The sequence below is a fragment of the Brassica oleracea genome, chromosome C5 (assembly GCF_000695525.1).
Source record: "Brassica oleracea var. oleracea cultivar TO1000 chromosome C5, BOL, whole genome shotgun sequence".
In the NCBI taxonomy this organism is placed as follows: Eukaryota; Viridiplantae; Streptophyta; class Magnoliopsida; order Brassicales; family Brassicaceae; genus Brassica; species Brassica oleracea.
Genome location: NC_027752.1, coordinates 41519292 through 41531783, shown reverse-complemented (window position 1 = coordinate 41531783; position 12492 = coordinate 41519292). Strand labels below are relative to the sequence as shown.

Genomic DNA, 12492 nt, shown 5'->3' with positions numbered 1-12492 from the left:
CCGGCGGCGACGGCGGAGCTGCGGCGGCGGTTTACCGGAAAGTTGGCCGGCGGCGACGGCGGAGCTGCGGCGGCGGACGGTGGTCCGGCGGCGGAGCTGCGGTGGCGACGATTTCCGGCGGCGGCGCGTGCGTTTCACGCGCGCGCGAAGGGCGGTTTTCTGGAGGCGCGTACGGATTCGTCCGGGCTCCGTTTGAGGCGTGGTTGGTGTCTACGGCTTCGTCTCGACGAGAGGAACACGATGATGGCCTTGGATGCATGAGATTTGCAATGGTTAAGAAGTTATGGTCGATTTACTAAAACGGCCGAAACTTAACTCAAAAACATGGCGGTTTTCAATTACCTTTGGTTGCGGATGATGGTGGTGACAAGCTGAACGTGATCACGGCACACGGTTGCTCCGGCGACGAGCTCAGGTGAGCTTTCTCTCTCTTTCTCTCTCTCTTTCTCTCTCTCTCTCTCTCTCTCTCTCTCTTTAAAGAAGTTGGAGATGGTGGAGATAATGGAGATGGTGGGGATGGTGGAGATGGTGGAAAAGAAGGTGAAAGTGGTGGGGTTGGGGAAAGAAGTGGAGATGGTGGGATTGGGTCATTACAGATCCATCCACAACCACATGTGGTATTTTATGATTCATCAAACCTGCATGATAAATCATTCACATGCATCTACATGTGCATTGTCCATTATTTATATCACGGATATATTGTTCATATTGTTTTACATAATTTACGAGATGTGTACTTTAATTTGAAATTATTACTAGCTTTAAGCTGCATTTTACGGATGAAATTTATATAAAATATTCACCTTCTTTGGGTCAGAAATCTCCACTTTTTATATATGAATTCTTCTACTAAATCAGAATTTCATAGACTGTATTTATTATTGAGAAATAATGATTTTATTTGTTATTTATTAGGTATTCTGGTTTTATTTTCTATCTATTGGATATTTTTTTATTTAAAATATAATTAAATTTTATATAGTTATGACATGTTTAAAAGTTTAGTAAGAGATATGTTACTATTAAGTTGGATCAAATAACATCCATTCATATTCAATAAAATCTTTAATTTTTAGACTAATAAAAAAATGAATAATCTAATAGTATAACAAAATTATTAAATTTATTACTCTTTTAAATAAATAGTGTTGAATGTTTTTTAGCTTTACAATATAAAATATGACAAATATTCTTCATATTTTGTGATAAAAATCTCTTTATAGATATTAAATTTAGTTAAACTTATGTATTTATATGACATAGATATAGATGATAAAGAAAATATTACTAGCAAAAACATATAAAATGTTTATCCGTGGTCTGTTTCCACCCGGAAATTAGGTGAGTGTTTTTGATAGACGGAATCTAACTTTTTTTAGTTTCAAGAAAAAACATAGAAAATGTAAAAAAAAAAACAAAAAACAAAAATACCGAAATTAATACCGAGATACAAGTCTTCCGGTCTATTACCGAGATAGAATTCTTCCGGTCCAGTTCCGAGATATTTTACTATATACCGGTTTTCGAGATATTTTACTATGTACCGGTTTGATCAAACCGAGCCTTTGCAAATGGGAAAAAAAATCTCCAGAGTATATAAAAAAAAAGGCATTGAAGAAGAGAGAGAGGCGGACAGGAGGAAAGTGAGAAAGCTTAAAAGCAATCGTCGCGAGTCTTCCCCGAGTCACTCCCCTCTCTTCTCTCGGCGGCGTTCTCGTTCGATTAGGGTTTTTGTGTCACCTTGCAGATTCTTCAACACACAATGGTACGCGCTTTCTCCTTTCTTTCTTCCTTCCTTCTTGCTCTGTGTTTTTTTTTTTTCCGGATCCACTTAATCTCTGTATCTGACGCTGTAAAGCTTTTGTCTTTTGATAATTCAATTCCAAAGTAGAATCGAAAGCCCATTACTTTTTTGCGATTCAGTGGTTTACCGATCATCTTTTGTGTGTAATTTTGATTCAATCATATGATCTTGTGCCAGCATAAGTTGAGTAGAAGCAACCGCGACAAACTTCAGCAGTTCGTGGCTATCACTGGAGCTAGGTAACTGGATCTATCTTTACCTTATCGCTAGTTTACTGTAGATTCGATGTTTTGTAAGGGCTAGAAACAGTGATTAGTACTGTAGCTGCTTGAGAGCTAACGTGTTTGCATCATTCTTGTGTTTTTTTTTAACCATAAATCTTGAAACTTTTGGTTTGGTGACTTTGTTTAATGATGTGGGCAGTGATAAGAATGCTCTTCAGGCTCTCAAAGCCAGCGATTGGCAGCTCGAAGCAGCTTTTGATGTGTTTTACAGCCAGCCCCAGCCAAGAAGCAATGGTGATATGAGACGCTTGGAGGAGCTCTACAATAGATATAAAGGCGAGCTGCCTTCTTTCTCTCGAGTTGATTAAAAAACCTATGTTTTGATATCATTTGTGTACTTTTATGGTTTAAAAGTTTCATGTTACATTCTGCAGACCCATATTCTGATATGATTCTGGCCGAAGGTATCTCGGTTCTGTGTAGTGATCTTCAGGTATGTTTTATCTCCTTTGAATAATCCTAAGAATGATGTGGTTTATTACTGACTTGATTTTTTTTCTCCAGGTGGAACCCCAAGACATTGTCACGGTATGTCTATTCTGAAATCTTTTTTCATACAACTTGTTTGTGTGCATTTGTTTTCTTCATTTGCTCTCTGGCTGCCAAAGTATTAGTTAATTAGTAATTTGTGAGAGAGATAGTGACTTGAAAAGCTAAGAATGACAAAAAATCGAGATCCCGGGAGGAACAGATTAGAAATAGGGTTGTAAACTCATTGGTTTCTTTCATTGTTGCTCTGACTTTTCTTGTTCATCTTCTGACCATTAACGGGTACTTCTGTTTCAGCTGGTTCTGTCGTGGCATATGAATGCTGCAACAGCGTGTGAATTTTCCAAGGAAGAATTTTTTGGTGGATTACAGGCATTAGGGTGAGTGAACTCTAGTCCTAATGATGTTAACGTTGTGGCCTGTTCTATGACTTTTTGGTGCGGAGTTTAACTTTGACCCAATTTTGTGATGGCAGCGTAGATTCCATTGGGAAGTTGCAAGAAAAGCTGTCATTTATGCGTTCTGAGCTTAAAGATGAACGTAAGAAACAAACTGAAATATCCATTCGTTATCCTGTTTTATGATTTGGGTTTAGAAAGTTCCATGTTGGCTGACATGTTCTTCTTGTGCGTTTATGTTTGTTCAGAAAAGTTCCATGAAATATACAACTTTGCTTTTGGGTGGGCGAAAGAGAAGGTAAACAAAGCTTGTTCTGAAGTAGTTGCCATCGCGAGGTGTTCTCTCTTTGTTAGTGACAATCTTCATTTGTTAAAATGTTTCAGGGACAGAAGTCTCTTGCTTTAGATACAGCTATTGGTATGTGGCAGCTGCTTTTTGCAGAAAGAGAGTGGCCATTAGTAAACCACTGGTGTGATTTCTTACAGGTTAACAAACACTCGTGAGTTTAGTATTATCATCAAAAGGCATGTTCTTATTGCTTCTGATACAATTTTGCTTCCTAAAATCAGGATCGTCACAACAAGGCCATATCTAAAGACACGTGGGCACAGCTCCTGGAGTTTGCAAGGGTAATAGAAAAACACTAGTTATAATTGTGTCATTGAGCTTACATATTGATTGCAACTAGGGCTTAGCGTTGATATATGGATTGAGACCGTAGTTTGTGTTGCAGACGGTGGACCCGGCGCTGTCGAACTACGATGCAGAAGGAGCATGGCCTTACCTCATCGATGAGTTCGTTGAGTACCTGTATGACAAGAGCGTTGTTGAGAAGTAACATGCCAATTGGGAGAAGTACTCAGCTCTATTTTTACAGTGGTCCTTGCTCATTATTTATGAATAGACTTGTGTGTTCTTGTCCGAATCTTCATCTTCTTATTTTGATGATCAAATAACTAAGATGTTCCAACTTTCAGACATCCAGTATCTATCTTCTATTACCAATAATCACCGCACGAACAAACTCCATCCTTGAAATGGTGGAACCGATTGGTGTCTCTCACAACAATCTCTCTACCCACAAGCTTCGAGATAACTTTTGTAGCAGCGTGACAGTTCACACAAGCTCTCAGATTCTTTGTGATCCGCAGCGTTGTCTCTTGGGGCGTACTTATAAGTCCATACGCAATAGCTATCCTCTCGCTGTGGCTGCACAGAGTCTCCTCAGCTTCTTCATCGTTGAGATCGTGCAGCGATGCATCCTTGTACGCCACAAATCCACTTTCCTTCAGTTTAGTCTCAATCCACTCCACTTGTCTCTCAATCTCTTCATATCTTGGATGCGACTTATCACCAACTCGAAAAGCCTCCAACCTTCCCCTTACTTCAACCCAGCTGCATCCAACGTCTTTGCTCAATCCCTTCTCCTTCATTCTCAGTCGCACCTCTGCAACGCGGTCCCACAAACGAGCTGCAGCATACAGATTAGATAGCTGCACGTAATGGCCAGTGTTGGATGGGTCTATTGAGAAAAGTTGTTGAGCTGCGTACTCTCCCAAGCCCACGTGGCGATGTTTCTTGCAGGCGCTTAGGAGCGCTCCCCAAACCGTTACACCGGGATGGATAGGCATGCATCTGATCACCTCATAAGCTTGATCAATATGACCAGCACGCCCCAGAAGATCGATGACGCATGCATAGTGTTGCTGCTGCGGGTTGATTTTGTGGTCTGTCATCCTGTTGAAGAACCACCAGCCTTCTCTTACCAAGCCTGAATGGTTACAAGCCACGAGAAGCCCCAGGAAAGTGACGTCATTGGGTTGCACTCCACCACGCTCCATAGCACGGTATAGACTGATAGCTTCTCTAGCCCGCCCGTGCAGTCCATACCCAACGATCATAGCACTCCACACCACAACGTCTCTATCAAGTGTTCTGTCGAAAACTGATCTTGCGCACTCTACACTTCCGCATTTAGCAAACATATCGATAAGGGCGCTGCTAATAAAAACATCATCCCTGTAGTCGCTCCTGCCTATATACTCGTCCATCCAGCGAGCCTGCTCAAGAGAACCTACTTGAGCACAAGCCGAAACGGCAGATGTTATGGAGATGGTGTCAGGTCTTACACCTTTATTGATCATCTCATGAAACGCATCAATAGCGTCTTTGGCATAGCCGTTCTTCGCATACCCAGAGATCATGGCGTTCCACAAAATCAAGTTCGGTGACTTCATCTTACCAAAGAGAATCTTGGCGGTTTCGACTTGGCCACACTTTGCGTACATGGTGTTGAGAGAGATGAGCAAGTCAGGCTCTGTTTCAAGACCAATCTTCACAACAGAACCATGAACAGCTCTCCCTTGCTCCAAATCCTGCAGGCACGTAAAAGCATTGAGAACGCTGACGAGAGCTACACAATCAAGCTTCACATCCATCTTCCTCATCTGACTGAAAATCTCTAACGCCTCCAGAGGCTCACCGTTCTGAGCATAAGCTGAAACAATAGCCGTCCACGAGACTACCGTTCTCTCTGACATTGGCAGCCCTTCAAACACAGTTCTCGCACTCCCCATACGCCTACACTTCGCGTACAGTGCAATGAGACCGTTCTGAACAAACCCATCTGCTTCGAATCCAAGCCTGAGCACCTGAGCATGCACGAGCCGACCCATCTGAAGGTGAGGCAAACCGCTGCAAGCTTTAAGAAGATGAGGGAAAGTGAAGGAATCAGGAGAGACGCGAGCGAGTTGCATCTTGGAATACATGAGAAGCGCATCTTGGAAGAGATTGTTTCTTGAATAACCCGTTATAATAGCATTCCAAGGGAATATCTGAGGGCGAGGCAAATCGTCGAACACCTTGCGTGCGAAGCGTATGTCACCAAAGGAAGAGCTTGCGTGGATGAGCTTGGTGATCAATAAACTACTGAGCTGCAAACCCAATACAAATAAACGTGCGTGGATTTGCCTAAGCTGAGATTTGTGAGTGGAGCTGCCGATAAGCGAGGCGTAGAAAGAATCTGAATGGATCCCACTGTTGGCTACATCAAACATGAACATGTTTTTCACTTGAAAAGATCAAAGCTTTACGTGTAGCAAAGCTGCAGAATTGAGTAGCAAAGAGTTCTTACAGTGGAGAAAAGGAGAAGCAAGAAGAGATGATTCCGACATTGTCATTCCCATGTCCTCCTAAGTCCTAACAATATCTTGTTCCATATTCATCTCCAAAAAAAAATTGTATGTTGTATTCAACAAAAAGAATGTATCTCGTATTAAAAATTTGTATTTTTTTTTTACATAATACTCTCACCATTCCATAAAAAATGTTAAAAATTTATTTAATTTATATTTTTGTTTATTTACCTGTTTTAGTCATATTAATTACATATAACTATACTACATGGATTATTTATTCTTTTGAAGTTATAGTAATATTTTGGATATCATATGTGTATCTTCTTAAAAGTACAAAAATCTAAAAAAATCGAAACTGAGAGAATATATAATAGATTCCACTATTATCCTTAGTTTAATTTGCGTATAAATTATTTTATAAATAAATCTATAATATTATTTATAAAATGATTTTGCTGATTTGTCATCTCCTCCATGATTTGAGGCTTAGTCAATAATTTTCTTAAATAATCTTTTTATATATTTTAATAATAAACAATTTTAGAAACATGATAATTACAATATTTCAGCTATACAAATATTTGAGATTATCTTATTTATTAATTACATTTGATTTTAGGTGAGTCAACGATTTTAATAAATAATTTTAATAATATTTATATATTAGATAATAAATAGTTCTTATAAAGTGATTTTGCTGATTTGTCATATTCTCCATGATTTTAGGATTAATCAATAGTTTTCTTAAATACTTTTTTTATATATTTGAATGATAAACGGTTTTAGAAACATGATAATTACATGTTTTCCATGATTTTAGGCTTAGTCAATAGTTTTCTTACATATTTTATATATATTTTAATAATAAAAAGTTTTAGAAACATGATAATTACAATATTTAAGGTATACAAATATTTGATATTATCTTATTTATTATTAAAAACATTTGATTTTAGGTGATTCAACGATTTTATTAAATAATTTAAATAATATTTATATATTAGATAATAAACAGTTCTAAGAAAAGTATGATAATTATCATCTACAAAACTATTTGATATCATCTTATTAATATTATATAAAAGATTCTTCTCTTATATGTCATGAAAAGATTAAATTTATATTTTTGGTACTAAAAAGGTTATATATTTTTGGATTTTGTTAATATAAGCTCATCGATAACATATACAATTTATTATTTTAATCTATTAGTGTTTAGTTTTTTAAAAAGTATGTTTTCTAACAATTGTAAGTTTTGCTAATATGTGTTACCACAATAGCTCATATTTATGTTCTACCCAATCAATATTCGATTACATGTCGTATGAGAAATCTACAAAAAAAACAAACTTATAAAGAAAAAAGATGAATATTTAAGAAAAAAAATCATATATATATATTTTTAAAACTTTTTCATATAGAAATTTGATGTTTGATTTTTTTTTTAGAACATTTAAATTACTAAGATATAAACTAATAAACTTTGTAAAACGATTATGACCCATGCGCGGACAAAACACCTAGTTGTAAAATAATCTATAAGAGATTACACTGCTATTAAATTATTAGGTTGTTACCCATGTCAAAGAAATAAAAGTTATCCTTTAACTGTTAGGATTCGAAATATTTACAAATCCTATATCTTAGAGGTTTTTAATTTTGCTATATTCTAGGGTTTAGAGTTGTTATTTAATTTGCTTACGAGTTACGACTAAGAACATAACTCACAAGAGAAGAAAAAAATCATGAGCAGTAGTAGCAGTCCTGGTATTCGAAATTTATTCAGAACCATGAGCAGTAGTAGTAACAGCGACACTGATGATGATGATCTAACAAGAGTTTTATCTGTACGACGCCCTAGGTCAAATTCTATTGACCTAAATAGGAGGCGTGCTGAGAAAGTTAGACCAGTTTCTACTAGAGAAAAGAAAGAAGATGAATCAGAGTCTAAATCGACACCAGGAGAAGATAAAGTTGGTGACATCGTTCGCTTCGGACGAAACAGCTACTTTGTGGTTGACATCTTCGAGAAGGAGATCATGGAGTTGGGAGATAAGGTGGATTTAAACTTCAAGAGATTCAACAAGTTCGAAGCTGTTGATGGATGTTGTCCATGGGATCATCACTTCAGCAACTACAGGTGTTGTTACTCATCTTGCTGCTGCGTATGTTCAATCAGTAACGTTGAGAGAGAGTGGGGGAAGCTGCAGAGAGAGTTAGAGAAGAGAGATGGTTCTTCCAATGGAGTCAGCTTCTTTGTTAGAACTTACAACGAAAGAAAAGAGCTGATGAGAGTTGCTGTAACCGATCAGAGTCACAGCTTGTTCTTCTTCGACATTAAGTTCCCTACAGAGTATCCACACCAAGCGCCGAGTCTCTTCTACCATTCCTATGGCCTTCCTTTGAGTAACTATGAGACACATACGTTACTAAAGGCCAAAATTCATTACAACATATTAGATGTGTTTCTACTCATTGAAGAGATTGTGATGAACAACACCAACAAGTCATGTCATCAGATGCTAGATATGCTGAAGCGTCCTCTCAATGGGTTTGAGGATTTTGTGAAAGGTCATTTTAGGAAGAAGGGTGCTTTTATTCTGAAGAACATGATTGAAGAGATGGATTTGGCAAAGGAGAGAGATAGAAACATGTTCTTCAAGACTTATGTTGCCTTTGAAGACAATAAAACTTACGGTGAGCATCTTCTCAACAGTGATCTTAAAGAAGAGCTGGAGGGGTACAAAGAGAAAGAGTGTTCTAGTGATCACTACTACTCTTCTTCATCTTCCTACTTCCAACCCATTACTAGCAGGTTTGATGATATTCAGAAGACACCCAGATACAAAAACTTCTTGAACAAGATCTTTCTCTTGTAGTTTATCTAGTAGTTGCTTTATAGGTTTTCTTTTGTGTGTTTTCTTTGAATTCTTAATAATTTATGAGTTTCTTTTATGAGTGACTCTCTTAGGAGAATGTATTCATTTGAGAGTTGTGATTTGGAAACATTTGATTTTAGGGTGTTTTATTTTACCGAAACGCTAGTTTTAGTGTGTTCTTAGAAGATCTTAAGTGAATTGAATAGTTTAATATGACTTTTGCTAAGCAACTCTAAAAAATTCATCTAAAATGATGGGATTTGGATTATATTTTTAGCTAAGAAACTTTATCCAACCACTCCAAAATAATCTAATTTTTTTTGAAAAACTTCTTGCTTAATTTCCCCCCCCCCCAATAATATTGGATTTCAGAGTATTTCATCAAATGAGAAGTTCAATAATAACACTAAATTTTAAATGAAATTTTAAAATGGTGAAATTGATATTTTAATACAAAAAACAAACTCTCACTTTAATAATACACTCCCCTTATTGAATATAAAGTCAAAAAGTCTTGAATACATAGATTTGCAGCAAAAGAAACTCAATGGTTATACATAGTTTGCCTCATCAAAATGTTCTGAGTTTCTATTAAGCTTCATCAAGAGCGATCACACCGGGAAGTACTTTGCCTTCCAAGAGCTCCAAGCTGGCTCCACCACCAGTGGAGATGTGACTCATGACTCCTGCAACTCCTACTTTCTCCACTGCAGCCACTGAGTCTCCTCCTCCTATTATCGTTGTCACTCCTTTTTCACTTAGCTCTGCTAGTTTATTCGCAATGGCCTGCAACAAACCATACTCTTACCAACATATTTATCTACCATGTGTTTTTTTACTCTACTAGGAATCGTTTTCTTACCTCTGTTCCAGCAGCAAACTTCTCCATCTCGAAAACTCCCATAGGTCCATTCCAAATGACTGTCTGTGTTGTGTCCAGAGCTTCGTTGAATGTTTTTATCGAGTCTGGACCGATGTCCAGTCCCATCCATCCGTCCTCAATGCCTGATGCAGACACAACCTGCAAACATCCACTTCATTTAGAAACATAACGCTACCAATTTTTTAACAACTCTGATTATCATCTCTAGTTTAGGATCATCTGTGCAGATGCTTAAACAAGAGCACTCCTTATAACATCCACTTATAGCTTTTTTAAGCAATGGCGAGATGAGAGAGAGAGAGAGAGAGAGAGACCTTGCTGTTTGCATCAGGAGCGAACTTGTCAGCAACCACAACATCGGTCGGCAACAAAAGAGAGACGCCTTTGGCCTTAGCTTTGGCAAGGAGAGATGTAGCCAGTTCGAGTTTGTCTTCTTCAACAAGGGACGAGCCAACAGAAAGACCTTGCGCCTTGTAGAATGTAAAGATCATCCCACCACCAAGAAGAAGGATATCACACTTCTCAAGAAGCGATTCAATAACTCCAATCTTGGACGAGACCTTGGAACCACCCACTATGGCTGCAAATGGTCTCTTTGGGCTCGAAACCGCTCCCACAAGGTAATCAAGCTCCTTTTGCAGAAGGAAACCAGCAACGGAAGGTTTCAAGAACTTAGTGACACCCTCAGTGGAAGCATGAGCTCTGTGAGCAGTTCCAAAAGCATCATTGACATAAAGATCAGCAAGCGAAGCAAGCTTCTTAGCGAACTCTGGATCGTTCTTCTCTTCCTCCTGGTAAAACCTGACGTTCTCAAGAAGCAAAACTCCACCTTCAGGAAGAGAACCCACCAAGCTCTCAACTTCAGGACCAATACAGTCGTCAGCTTTCTTGACCTGCAAACAAAATCAACCCTCAAAAAGAGCTTTTTCAAGAGATTGACTTTCCCACAGAGATAATGACTTTACCTCAATACCAAGAAGCTCAGAGAGTCTAGGGACAAGGGGAGCTAAACTGAACTTTGGTGTGACTCCCTTTGGCCTTCCCTGTAAAAAAGATTGAATCAAAAGTTCAAAATGCATGAAAGTGTCTAGCTTTACATTCTACAAGGCGCAAAGTGTCTTGCTTGGACGAAACTAATATTACATGTTGTGGTTTCGGGCCCAAGGAATTATGGACCCGAACGTCCTCGTGTTAAAATAAAATAGAAATTGCACATTGTAACTAGGTTCAATCCGAATACCAAACCGGATCTGACCCGGAAGAATCCGAACCATAAGTTGACCAAGTACTCATTGGATACGTTTTCTAAATAACCAATTTACCAGGAACCGAGCAGATCAATCCTACTAGACTAATACAATATACGAATAGGAGGCACAGGGGAAGAAGCACTACGCCGAGAAATCAACAACACGAAAACTTTCTTCAAAAAGATTCCTTGCCGTTCTCACTGAACCGACCCGAATACCCGAAATCCCAGCCCTAATTGTAACCAAAAATAAAACTCAAATTTGCTAACTAACCAAAACCCTCTACTCACTCTCTCTCTTCTTTTCTCTTCCTATCTCTCTCTACAAATCTATTTTTTTTGTTTTTTTGGGTTATTTCACCAAGTCACCCTATTAAAAAGTGTCTAGCTTTAGTTCAGGCCATGGAGGAGTTTGAAATGTACCAGATGAGTGGAGAGGATGACTTTAGCGCCATTGTCGATCAAGTACTTGATTGTGGGAATGGCGGCACGGATTCTCGTATCGTCAGTGATTGTCTGATTGTCATCGAGAGGTACATTGAGATCAGCTCTCACGAAAACCTTCTTCCCTTTCAAATCAGCAGAGGTCAAGTCTCCGACGCTCTTCTTGGCCATGGAGACTACTCCTCTGGTGCCTTTGCCGCGGAAAGACTGAACCTTTGAGGCGACATGGACGGTGAAACGGGAGTCGAGGACGGCGGAGAAGCCGAGAGGACGCGTGGAGATGGATTTGGATTTGGAGGTGATGGGTAGAAGGGTGGCGCGTGCTCGAGTTGCGGCGGATGAAGCAACGCCGCCGGTTGACTTGAGGAGTGAAAGAGCTGGACTTGCGGCGGCGGATGACATGTTGAGTTTAGAGGAGAGAAGAGGATCACGAGATATGGGACAATGAGAGAGAGTGTGACTCACAATCTTCTGTAGGAGATTAGAATAATATATATTTGTTTTCTTATCGTTGATGAGAGGTTCAGACAAGCCTTGCGGGTTCGGTTAGTTTGGATAGTTCGATTCAACCAGAATCTCGGATTGAATCGGAAAAAATTCGGCTTGTATTTGGATAGGTTGATTTCTACTAAAATTAATCAAAGTTTTTGATTTTGGTTGAAAATTCGGTTAAATTTGGATTGATCGATTAATTCTGTTTAAAATTTAGTTAACTAATATGTTTTTGAAAATTCAAAATAATCGAATATCGAACCAGAAACCCCGAAAGCTTTTTATAAACCTGTCTAACTGAACTGAACTCAGGAACCAAACTAGGCAAAATGTTCGGTTCGGTTTGGCGTTCAAAACCGTAATCCTATTTCTTATTACCAAAGAAGATGTTTCATCCACAGAACCTTATTCACCATGTAGCTTGTCTCC

The 12492-nt window shown here is 38.6% G+C and overlaps 4 protein-coding genes across 4 annotated transcripts; 2 read left to right on the top strand and 2 right to left on the bottom strand.

Moving 5' to 3' along the window:
• Positions 1–1588: 1588 nt before the first annotated feature.
• LOC106295878 (DCN1-like protein 2) lies at positions 1589–3959 on the top strand. Its single transcript, XM_013731870.1, has 11 exons — positions 1589–1768; positions 1985–2046; positions 2231–2367; positions 2466–2524; positions 2596–2619; positions 2878–2960; positions 3056–3120; positions 3227–3276; positions 3363–3464; positions 3549–3608; positions 3713–3959. Exons 1-11 carry the CDS (start codon positions 1766–1768, stop codon positions 3815–3817), a joined length of 750 nt encoding a protein of 249 aa, XP_013587324.1. The 5' UTR covers positions 1589–1765; the 3' UTR covers positions 3818–3959.
• Positions 3948–6285, bottom strand: LOC106295877 (pentatricopeptide repeat-containing protein At3g12770). Its single transcript, XM_013731869.1, has 2 exons — positions 6113–6285; positions 3948–6022 (listed from the first exon to the last, which is right to left on the bottom strand). Exons 1-2 carry the CDS (start codon positions 6162–6164, stop codon positions 3978–3980), a joined length of 2097 nt encoding a protein of 698 aa, XP_013587323.1. The 5' UTR covers positions 6165–6285; the 3' UTR covers positions 3948–3977.
• Positions 6286–7857: 1572 nt separating this feature from the next.
• On the top strand, positions 7858–9113 carry LOC106293976 (probable ubiquitin-conjugating enzyme E2 23). The gene has a single exon (XM_013729603.1). It carries the CDS (start codon positions 7862–7864, stop codon positions 8993–8995), a length of 1134 nt encoding a protein of 377 aa, XP_013585057.1. The 5' UTR covers positions 7858–7861; the 3' UTR covers positions 8996–9113.
• A 310-nt stretch (positions 9114–9423) lies between these two features.
• On the bottom strand, positions 9424–12053 carry LOC106295617 (phosphoglycerate kinase 1, chloroplastic). Its single transcript, XM_013731566.1, has 5 exons — positions 11551–12053; positions 10844–10921; positions 10193–10771; positions 9858–10016; positions 9424–9781 (listed from the first exon to the last, which is right to left on the bottom strand). The coding sequence occupies exons 1-5, from the start codon at positions 11971–11973 to the stop codon at positions 9587–9589; spliced, it is 1434 nt and encodes a 477-aa protein (XP_013587020.1). The 5' UTR covers positions 11974–12053; the 3' UTR covers positions 9424–9586.
• Between the last annotated feature and the right edge of the window lie 439 nt (positions 12054–12492).

What these genes read in the sequence shown, in the direction of transcription:
- LOC106293976 (XM_013729603.1), top strand. Translation starts at nt 7,862, where the DNA reads ATGAGCAGTAGTAGCAGTCCTGGTATTCGAAATTTATTCAGAACCATG.
- LOC106295617 (XM_013731566.1), bottom strand. Translation starts at nt 11,973, where the DNA reads ATGTCATCCGCCGCCGCAAGTCCAGCTCTTTCACTCCTCAAGTCAACC. An exon ending in TCATCCTCTCCACTCATCTG is followed by an intron (nt 10,922 to 11,550) that starts GTACATTTCAAA and finishes TCTTTTTTACAG; the next exon opens with GGAAGGCCAAAGGGAGTCAC. An exon ending in AGTTTGCTGCTGGAACAGAG is followed by an intron (nt 9,782 to 9,857) that starts GTAAGAAAACGA and finishes GGTTTGTTGCAG; the next exon opens with GCCATTGCGAATAAACTAGC.
- LOC106295878 (XM_013731870.1), top strand. An exon ending in AACCCCAAGACATTGTCACG is followed by an intron (nt 2,620 to 2,877) that starts GTATGTCTATTC and finishes CTTCTGTTTCAG; the next exon opens with CTGGTTCTGTCGTGGCATAT. An exon ending in GGTGGATTACAGGCATTAGG is followed by an intron (nt 2,961 to 3,055) that starts GTGAGTGAACTC and finishes TTGTGATGGCAG; the next exon opens with CGTAGATTCCATTGGGAAGT.
- LOC106295877 (XM_013731869.1), bottom strand. Translation starts at nt 6,164, where the DNA reads ATGGGAATGACAATGTCGGAATCATCTCTTCTTGCTTCTCCTTTTCTC. An exon ending in TGCTTCTCCTTTTCTCCACT is followed by an intron (nt 6,023 to 6,112) that starts GTAAGAACTCTT and finishes TGTTTGATGTAG; the next exon opens with CCAACAGTGGGATCCATTCA.